We start from the raw sequence: 10993 nt of genomic DNA on the forward strand, positions 1-10993 counted from the left end.
CACGTCGGAATAGCCTTAAGAAAGGCTCATCATCCAAGGCTTAAATAGCCTTAAGAAAGGCTATTCTTCTCCTACCTTTAGATGTCTTCTCCAGGCCGCCGTTCGCTTACAATCACGTTTTTTGTCGGTATGCAAATGATTTCTCTTGCAGCACTGAGGGCGGGTCCCAGCGCTCAAACAGCACAGGGGGCGTCCCCTATGCTGCGAGAGAAATCTCCAGCGCCACCTCCATCCTCTTCAGGAACGGCCTCTTCACGCGTCTTCTTCTGGCGCAGGCTTCAGACTTCTAGGCCTAGGGCAAAGCCGACTGCGCATGCCTGCCGGCCATAAGAAAATGGCCGCTTACAATACTGTGTAAGTGGCCATTTTCTTGTGGCTGGCGGGCATGCGCAGTTGGCTTTGCCCTAGGCCCGAGTACTAAAAGTTTGAAGCCTGCGTCGGAAGAAGACACGTGAAGAGGCTGTTGCTGAACAAGATGGAGGCGGCGCTGGAGAGTTCACTTTCAGCATTGAGGACGCCCCCAGTGCTGTTTGAGTGCTGGGGTCCGCCCCCAGTGCTGCGAGAGAACTAATTTGCATACCGACAAAAAACGGGATTTCAAGCGAACGGCGGCGCGGAGAAGACAACGAAAGGTAGGAGAAGCATAGCCTTTCTTAAGGCTATTCCAATGTGTCAACAAGAAAAAAATTGAGTTTGAATGATAGGATCCCTTTAAAGGACTTATTTTTATAAACATGAATGATTTTTACAGTAAATCACTGAAATCCACAACGATGTCTTGTTTCTCATTGCAGTAACGGGGAAGCCATTCGCCATAGTGTCCTTCTTCAGTCACCGCTGGGTGTTTGGTTGGAGCATCTGCCAATGGTATGGCTGGGTTGGCTTCTTCTTTGGTTGTGGAAGCCTCATAACCATGACCGTGGTTAGCCTTGACCGATACCTGAAGATCTGCCATCTGAGATATGGTAATTATACAATTACATCAGAGCGAGATGTAGCAAAGATGAGTTTGTCATTTGCCATCTTCTAGTGTGTTCTCTGTAGTGCCGAAATGTGGTCAATTGCTAGCTCATCACAAAATTGACAGTCATGTGACATGACTACGATCCGGCAATGACAAACTCAGCGCTGCTACACATCACAAAGTTACCGCTGCTATACCTGTCAGTTGCTCTATGGCATGAATAGTACATTAATGTTGTAGGTGCAGCTGAGAATGGGCCATTTATCCTTCGTCTATCACATTTTTGCAGGTACCTGGCTTAAAAGAAGTCATGCCTTTCTGAGTCTGTTCCTCGTTTGGCTCTATGCATCATTTTGGGCAACGCTCCCGCTGGTCGGTGTGGGTAACTATGCCCCGGAGCCTTTTGGGACGTCGTGTACTCTAGACTGGTGGCTGGCGCAGGTGTCATTGAAGGGGCAGGTCTTTGTACTGAGTATTCTCTTCTTCTGCCTTCTTCTGCCCACCGCTGTCATCATCTTTGCATACGCAAAGATCATTGCCAAGGTCAAGGCTTCTGCCCAGGAGGTGGCGCACTTCGATACCAGGAACCAGAAGAACCACACGCTGGAGATTAAGCTGACCAAGGTGATCTATCGGGGTCTTATAAGTGTCTATAGGTTCAACAAGAACTAAGGATACAAGATTATTGGGCACAGTGTAGTATCATAGGACATAATATAACACAATGTAATGTATATGATATCATATGGCAATGTAATAACATAATGTAATATAGTATAGTACACACATATGAATGGACTGTGCAGAGATGATTCCAGTGATCTCTTTATATTGAGGTCTGTAACTGTGACAAGAGGACGTCCTCTACATTTAGAAGAAAAAAGGTCTTACGGGGCCACATGGTGGCTCAGTGGTTAGCACTGCAGCCTTGTAGTGCTGGAGTCCTGGTCTCAAATCCTGCCAAGGGCAAAAAACCATGTGCAAGGAGTTTGTATGTTCTCCCCATGTTTGCTTGGATTTTCATCCCATATGCCAAAGACATACTGATAGGGAAAAATGTACATTGTGAGCTCTATGTGGGGCTTACAATCTACATGAAAAAAGGTTTTACCAAAGTCATAGGCAGGGCTTAAGAGTGATGGAGACTATGCAATTCCTTGCCAGAGGTGTAACTGATGGGGTAGCCATGGCAGTGGTTCCCACAGGGCCCACTATCATCAGTAAAAAAAATTGTTCATGGGTGTCCATAATGGGGCATAATACTGTGGGCAGGGGCCACTATGGGGCATAATACTGTGGGCAGGGGCCACTATGGGGCATAATACTGTGGGCAGGGGCCACTATGGGGCATAATACTGTGTGCAGGGGCCACTATGGGGCATAATACTGTGGGCAGGGGCCACTATGGGGCATAATACTGTGGGCAGGGGCCACTATGGGGCATAATACTGTGTGCAGGGGCCACTATGGGGCATAATACTGTGGGCAGGGGCCACTATGGGGCATAATACTGTGGGCAGGGGCCACTATGGGGCATAATACTGTGTGCAGGGGCCACTATGGGGCATAATACTGTGTGCAGGGGCCACTATGGGGCATAATACTGTGGGCAGGGGCCACTATGGGGCATAATACTGTGTGCAGGAGCCACTATGGGGCATAATACTGTGTGCAGGGGCCACTATGGGGCATAATACTGTGTGCAGGGGCCACTATGGGGGATAATACTGTGGGCAGGGGCCACTATGGGGCATAATACTGTGTGCAGGGGCCACTATGGGGCATAATACTGTGGTCAGGGGCCACTATGGGACATAATACTGTGGTCAGGGGCCACTATGGGGAATAATACTGTGTGCAGGGGCCACTATGGGGGATAATACTGTGGGCAGGGGCCACTATGGGGCATAATACTGTGTGCAGGAGCCACTATGGGGGATAATACTGTGTGCAGGGGCCACTATGGGGGATAATACTGAGTGCAGGGGCCACTATGGGACATAATACTGTGTGCAGGGGCCACTATGGGGCATAATACTGTGGTGAGGGGCCACTATGGGACATAATACTGTGGTCAGGGGCCACTATGGGGAATAATACTGTGTGCAGGGGCCACTATGGGGGATAATACTGTGTGCAGAGGCCACTATGGGGCATAATACTGTGGTCAGGGGCCACTATGGGGAATAATACTGTGGTCAGGGGCCACTATGGGGCATAATACTGTGTGCAGGGGCCACTATGGGGCATAATACTGTGCGCAGGGGCCACTATGGGGGATAATACTGTGTGCAGGGACCACTATGGGGCATAATACTGTGTGTAAGGGCCACTATGAGGGATAATACTGTGTACAGGGGCCACTATGGGGGATAATACTGTGTGCAGTGGCCACTATGGGACATAATACTGTGGTCAGGGGCCACTATGGGGAATAATACTGTGTGCAGGGGCCACTATGGGGGATAATACTGTGGGCAGGGGCCACTATGGGGCATAATACTGTGTGCAGGAGCCACTATGGGGGATAATACTGTGTGCAGGGGCCACTATGGGGGATAATACTGAGTGCAGGGGCCACTATGGGACATAATACTGTGTGCAGGGGCCACTATGGGGCATAATACTGTGGTCAGGGGCCACTATGGGACATAATACTGTGGTCAGGGGCCACTATGGGGAATAATACTGTGTGCAGGGGCCACTATGGGGGATAATACTGTGTGCAGAGGCCACTATGGGGCATAATACTGTGGTCAGGGGCCACTATGGGGAATAATACTGTGGTCAGGGGCCACTATGGGGCATAATACTGTGTGCAGGGGCCACTATGGGGCATAATACTGTGCGCAGGGGCCACTATGGGGGATAATACTGTGTGCAGGGACCACTATGGGGCATAATACTGTGTGTAAGGGCCACTATGAGGGATAATACTGTGTACAGGGGCCACTATGGGGGATAATACTGTGTGCAGTGGCCACTATGGGGCATAATACTGTGTGTAAGGGCCACTATGAGGGATAATACTGTGTACAGGGGCCACTATGGGGGATAATACTGTGTGCAGGTGCCACTATGGGGGATAATACTGTGTGCAGGGGCCACTATGGGACATAATACTGTGTGCAGGGGCCACTATGGGGGATAATACTGTGTGCAGGGGCCATTATGGGGGATAATACTGTGTGCAGGGGCCACTATGGGGGATAATACTGTGTGCAGGGGCCACTATGGGGGATAATACTGTGTGCAAGGGCCACTATGGGGCATAATACTGTGTGTAAGGGCCACTATGAGGGATAATACTGTGTACAGGGGTCACTATGGGGGATAATACTGTATGCAGGGGCCACTATGGGACATAATACTGTGTACAGGGGCCACTATGGGGGATAATACTGTGTGCAGGGGCCACTATGGGGGATAATACTGTGTGCAGGGGCCATTATCGGGGATAATACTGTGTGCAGGGGCCATTATTGGGGATAATACTGTGTGCAGGGGCCACTATGGGGGATAATACTGTGTGCAGGGGCCATTATCGGGGATAATACTGTGTGCAGGGGCCATTATTGGGGATAATACTGTGTACAGGGGCCACTATGGGGCATAATAGTGTGTGCAGGGGCCACTATGGGGGATAATACTGTGCGCAGGGGCCAATATGGGGCAAAATACTGTGTGCAGGGGCCACTATGGGGCATAATACTGTGTGCAGGGGCCACTATGGGGCATAATACTGTGGTCAGGGGCCACTATGGGACATAATACTGTGGTCAGGGGCCACTATGGGGAATAATACTGTGTGCAGGGGCCACTATGGGGGATAATACTGTAGGCAGGGGCCACTATGGGGCATAATACTGTGTGCAGGGGCCACTATGGGGCATAATACTGTGGTCAGGGGCCACTATGGGACATAATACTGTGGTCAGGGGCCACTATGGGGAATAATACTGTGTACAGAGGCCACTATGGGGCATAATACTGTGGTCAGGGGCCACTATGGGGAATAATACTGTGGTCAGGGGCCACTATGGGGCATAATACTGTGTGCAGGGGCCACTATGGGGCATAATACTGTGCGCAGGGGCCACTATGGGGGATAATACTGTGTGCAGAGACCACTGTGGGGCATAATACTGTGTGTAAGGGCCACTATGAGGGATAATACTGTGTACAGGGGCCACTATGGGGGATAATACTGTGTGCAATGGCCACTATGGGGCATAATACTGTGTGTAAGGGCCACTATGAGGGATAATACTGTGTACAGGGGCCACTATGGGGGATAATACTGTGTGCAATGGCCACTATGGGGCATAATACTGTGTGCAATGGCCACTATGGGGCATAATACTGTGTGCAGGTGCCAGTATGGGGGATAATACTGTGTGCAGGTGCCAGTATGGGGGATAATACTGTGTGCAAGGGCCACTATGGGGCATAATACTGTGTGCAGGGGCCACTATGGGGGATAATACTGTGTGCAGGGGCCACTATGGGACATAATACTGTGTACAGGGGCCACTATGGGGGATAATACTGTGTGCAGGGGCCATTATGGGGGATAATACTGTGTGCAGGGGCCACTATGGGACATAATACTGTGTACAGGGGCCACTATGGGATATAATACTGTGTGCAGGGGCCACTATGGGATATAATACTGTGTGCAGGGGCCACTATGGGACATAATATTGCATTTAGGAGGTGGGGGTCAGTCGGGGTCTTTCGCGTCGGTCAGGGGGAGAGGGAGCCATATCAATACTTCGCCACTGGGCCCTGCTATTCCTAGTTACGCCACTGCTTGATGGATTGTGTCTTCATCCATTTTCATCTACTATGTTGGTATTATTAAATAATACGACATATGTAAAAAAGTATAAAATAGTCTCATATTAAGTAATATAATTTGATATAATATGTACATAATGTAATATACGTAATATAATATACCATGACAAGTTAAGGCTAGGGTCACACCTGTGTCTGTGTTCGGGGTTTCCGTCCCTGAACTCGCTTAAAAAGCAAATTTTTCTATATTTTTTGGGTGGATCCCATTAGGATTCCATTCTTTGGGTCCCCAAGCGGACCTAAAGAATGGAAACCCAGGCACAGGTGTGAACCTAGTGTCATTCAGTATAATATAATATAATATAACATGACATAATGTAATACAGTATAATATATCATAATATAGAATAATATAATATGATGTAATACAGTATAATATATTATAATGTTATGTAATATGATTTAGTATAATATTGTATTAGATACCATGACAATTTAATCTAGTATAATATAGCATTATAAATATAGTATGGTATAATATAACATAATGTAAAAAAGTAGAGCCTAATATATGACAATGTAATACAGTATAATTTAGTCTGTTCTTATGTAATATATTTTGGTATTATATAATATATGCATAATATTGTATAATATAATATGACATAATGTAAGGGGTGTAAGATATTATGATGTCGCTTAGTATAATATATAATGAAATAATACAACATGAGAGTATAATATCATATGACATATAACATAGTAGACATCTTCATACTAGCGCAGGACAAGGACTGGTACCCAATGAGTTGCTTTCTAGTAACTTTGAAGTGTGTCACCACCTGTGCTTCCTATGTTTACCACTAGGTGGCGATGCTGATCTGTGCAGGATTCCTTATTGCCTGGATCCCGTACGCCGTCGTGTCTGTCTGGTCGGCTTTCGGAAAACCTGATTCAGTTCCAATTGAATTTTCCGTGATACCAACTCTGCTGGCAAAATCTGCCGCTATGTACAATCCAATTATTTATCAAGTCGTGGACTACAAATTCACATGCTGCCGAAGGGGGAAATCGCTGCCAAAATCTAATTCCAGGTACAGTATTTTATTCATTTATTTTTATTATTTTTTTTATTTGTTTTTAATCTTGTAGACGGGTTTTATGAAACTGGCTCCCCTGAGCTTGGAATAAAAGATGCCATTGAGGAGATCCTATTGCAGCAGCCCAGGAGGGGAGGAACAGGGGGTTGGGAGGAGTAGTAGCTGTGGTCATGGTGGTAAGGATCTGCACCGGACGCTAAAGCACTCCTCATGGGCTGGTGCAGGCCAGAGTAGACCTATAGGGTCAGAGGCTGCCATCTCAATACTGATGCCAGTGCTTACAGGCCCCCCAAGGCTCCTGGGCCTGCGCCCTCCACACCCCCTCAAGTTACGCCCCTGTACTGGGTGTATGATGGTGGTTGTAGTATGTCCTATTGGTAAGCCGTCCTGAGCATGATGGTGATGGCGTGCCCATGATGGTGAGTGCAGGATTAAGACTCAGAAGATGGTGTTGTAACAGTAAGCCACAGTTTTTCCGGTAGATAAACATGTAATGACATCAGAACCAGGTACTATAGTTACAACTCTTAGGTCCTGCAAGGGATACTCTGTCTGACCCGTGGAGTGCCATCATCCAACTTAAGAACCAGGCAAAGTGGAAGTTCCTAAAGAACTTTCATTGTATGGAGGCAGATTTGCTATTTACCTGTTCTTGTGCAAGTAAAATAATCAGTTGTTGCTTCTACATCATTGTCTCCTGAGTCTTAATAGTACACTCCCCATCAAGGCCATTCCAACCACCATCAGGTTCAGGGAAGACCACCACTAGCATGTGCCCCAGGGGGATAGTACAACCACCATATTGTTATACACTGGTGGTCCTCACTCTGGACCAGCCCTGAGGAGTCCTGAAAGGTCTGGTAAAGACTTACCACCATGACTACTATGACGTTCCTCCAACCGGGCTGCTGCCGTATGAGTAGATCTACCTGTTACAAGTAAAGAATTTTTCTGTTTGTGTTGCAGGGTCTATACTGTCTCCACATACAGAAGATCACTTCCATCAGCAGATGAAAGTAGTGGGAAGCAAGATGAGTAATGAACTGCGTCGGCAATGTCAAGGAGATGTCGGGGAAGGGGGGATTGGCCTTTAGGGCAGCTGTATTTGGGGTTCTCCCCTGCACTTATATATATTTTCCAGACTATTGCATCCTGAGTCTCAACACTGGAACTGACATCCATCACTAGGACACTAGGAGGATCCTCGACAATTTATGGCTTGGTAGACAATTCAAGGTCATCTAGGAGGACTCACGGAGTCATCTGTAGTCTTCCAAACCAGTATCAAGCCAATCCTTTGGCCTTGGGAGCCAAAAGCCTGCATCCAGGCACTGGCCATGATTGTATATTAGAGCCTCCTGTATTTTACAAAAATCGTCTATTCCCTACATGTCTACATTAGGTTGATGAAGATGGTGATGACCAATCATGGTGGGCTATGACTAGGCACCATGTATGAGGACAAGGCAGGCACAAATTGCAGGATTTCTACATAATAACCAATCAGATGGCCTCTTTTATCTTTCCCATGCAGGTTAGACTGTGAAAATTGAGTTGCATGGGGCTATTTCCTCCATATTTGACCCATATGGACTCATTGTTCTTAGGCTAGACAAAAAAGTTGCACTACATTTACTCTGTGAAATACGAAACACTGTCACGACTCACAGGTCCCATAGACTGCGCTTTATGGAGGATATATTTGTATAAAATAAATTATTGCCAGGTTATATGGAAAGTAAATATACATCTATCCAACTATAGCACACTAGGTGGTACATAATGCCATACTAAAAAAGCACCAACTATACGATGTATAACATGGCTTTATATTCATAAAGTGTCATAATTTATATTTCATAGCCCTTTGTGGTCAATTAAACGTATCATTAAAACAGGACGTGTAGAACTCTATGTTCAATGGATGGCTCCAAGCCAAGAATTGTGGCCTTAAGCGAATCTTCCACCTGATGAAGGCTCCAAGTAGTTGTGAATGTCAGCCTTTAAGGGATAGTCCAGCTGGTATATGAGACATGGTTTGGGTTCTTCAACGACCTACTGAGGCTTCCTTAGAAGAGCTGTCGATCGTATTCCCTGCCTGTCCATTCTGATGACATCGTCAAGTGGGTTAATGTCTCCAGACTTAATCCCATGGAGGAGTTCGGTACATCTAGAAGATATTGTTTGTGTCTCCACCTACAGGAGGTCACTTAAATCAACAGAAGAAAGTGGCAGGAACACAAGAGGAGTAATGAACTGTGTTGACTAAGACGGGGAGATGACGGGAGGAGGGATTCCCTTTTGGGGTATTGCATGGCATATATTCCTGAAAATTGCATCCTGAGTCCCAAGGCTGGAGTAGACATCCATTTCAAGGAGGATTTCCGCTATATATCATATTACTTACCTGTCCATTCTGATGACATCATCAAGTAGGATTTGTGTCTTCAGACCTAATCCCATGGAGGAGTTACAGTACATCTAGAAGATTTCTTAAATCTACCATAATGGTGATGTGATTCTCAGTGTTTTAGGTGGATACGGAAGAGGAAAAGGATAGAGGTTGTACGTAAAAAAAAGCAACATCTATTATAGGTAGCCATGTTTTGTTTTGTTTTTTGTAGAAAGGAGAGTTGATTGGTATCTAAATTGCACTAACGTTTGCCATACACTGCACACAGTGAGTAAAGGAGAATCTGCTCTAGAACTTTTTCTCACTGTTAAACAGAGTACATATATAGTGAAGTACTGAGATGTAGAGATGTGAGGAATGTATTTTGGTTGTGATAGAAGCCTTCTCTGGCATCAGTCTTTTGTTTTGTTCTCTTCCACTTTTTCAGCCTACTCCCCATTACCCTCTCCATAGACTTGTATAGAGATGAGTCATGTGACCTTCAATCTCTCTCTCGAGATGGATTAAGAGCAGAAAGAGGTATTTCTCTCCAATAATATATATTACAGTGGCGTAACTAAAGTCTTGTGAGCCCCGGTGCAATCTTTTATCCGGGGCCCCCTACCTCATCCCTACAGCGAATTCTTGATAGTGATGGTTATGGGTGCTAAGGAGTTTAATCCACCTTAGTGTGGTCGGGTAATCTGTGGGTCTCCTTGGTTTATGGACCAGATGGAAGCTGCAATCTCAATACTGATGCCAGTGCTTAAGGGCCCCTAAGGCTCCTGGGCCCTGCTGTGACAGTTATGCCGCTGATTACAAAGTTTCTTACAATTGTCGGTACTATTCATTGATGCAAAGTTTTTGTAAAGGACAAGGACTGTTTAAAAAACATTTTAATTTAATCGTATTGTTTTATCAAAATTCAGGCCATATTCACGACATCTGACCAGGTGGAGCAGACCTTTGCAGCCTCCAGGGATTCAGACAACAGCATGGAATATTCTGTATAAGGAAGGTGCGGCAGTTTCTGCCAAACTGTTCCATAGGTATCCTGAGCACTATCCCAATAATGTTCTGGCAATTATTTTTACGACATAAACCTAAAGTTGACCCTTGGATTCCTGCCATGGGTATATTGTGGATGTGCTGCTGTCATTCAATGGGGTAATCCTCTAAGCATGCTTTGTTGCAGCCACATCAAAAATGTATCCATTTACATGTATGGTATAGGATTATTGCAAGTTTTGATATGCGTAAGGACCACACATTTAGGATTTGACACCGAATTCACACCGCGATGTGCAAATGTCAAACATGGGAATGCACTGATCGTTGTTGTAGCACGTCATTTGGGGATTGTTCACACTGTATTTATTTTATGTAATAATTCAAAAAGTTTTTCTTTATATGAAATTTTTACTTTTTATCACTTGTTCTCATTCTCATACAGTATTGACGTCAACTTATCCTCTTCTTACGTGAGGGGACATGCTGTCAACAAACGTATAAAAGATACGATCAAAGGTAACAGAGCAAATCATCGTAGCCTGGTTGCTGGATATGGCGGTGATAGGGATAGAACAATTATTCTGACAATTATCTTCCTGTTTAAAAATCCCTGCCCCAGAAGAGAAGAGTTAACCTTTATCTTGGCCAACATCGATGGGTCACTGGACTTCCTTGAGGAGATTCCAGATGGCATTGGGTGCCTTAATGTATGTTCATGCCTCAAAA

The 10993-nt window shown here is 45.7% G+C and overlaps 1 protein-coding gene across 1 annotated transcript in view; it reads left to right on the forward strand.

Annotated features, from left to right (window-relative positions):
* OPN5 (opsin 5) overlaps nt 1-8301 on the forward strand; it is an 89825-nt gene extending 81524 nt beyond the window's left edge. Inside the window, exons 4-7 of the mRNA XM_075266819.1 lie at nt 795-965; nt 1254-1588; nt 6632-6858; nt 7831-8301. Of these exons, the coding sequence (XP_075122920.1) occupies nt 795-965; nt 1254-1588; nt 6632-6858; nt 7831-7903 (806 nt within the window). The 3' untranslated portion in view covers nt 7904-8301. The remainder of the gene's footprint in view (nt 1-794; nt 966-1253; nt 1589-6631; nt 6859-7830) is intronic.
* The last annotated feature ends 2692 nt before the right edge of the window (nt 8302-10993 follow it).

Source organism: Leptodactylus fuscus, chromosome 3 (assembly GCF_031893055.1).
Source record: "Leptodactylus fuscus isolate aLepFus1 chromosome 3, aLepFus1.hap2, whole genome shotgun sequence".
NCBI lineage: Eukaryota > Metazoa > Chordata > Amphibia > Anura > Leptodactylidae > Leptodactylus > Leptodactylus fuscus.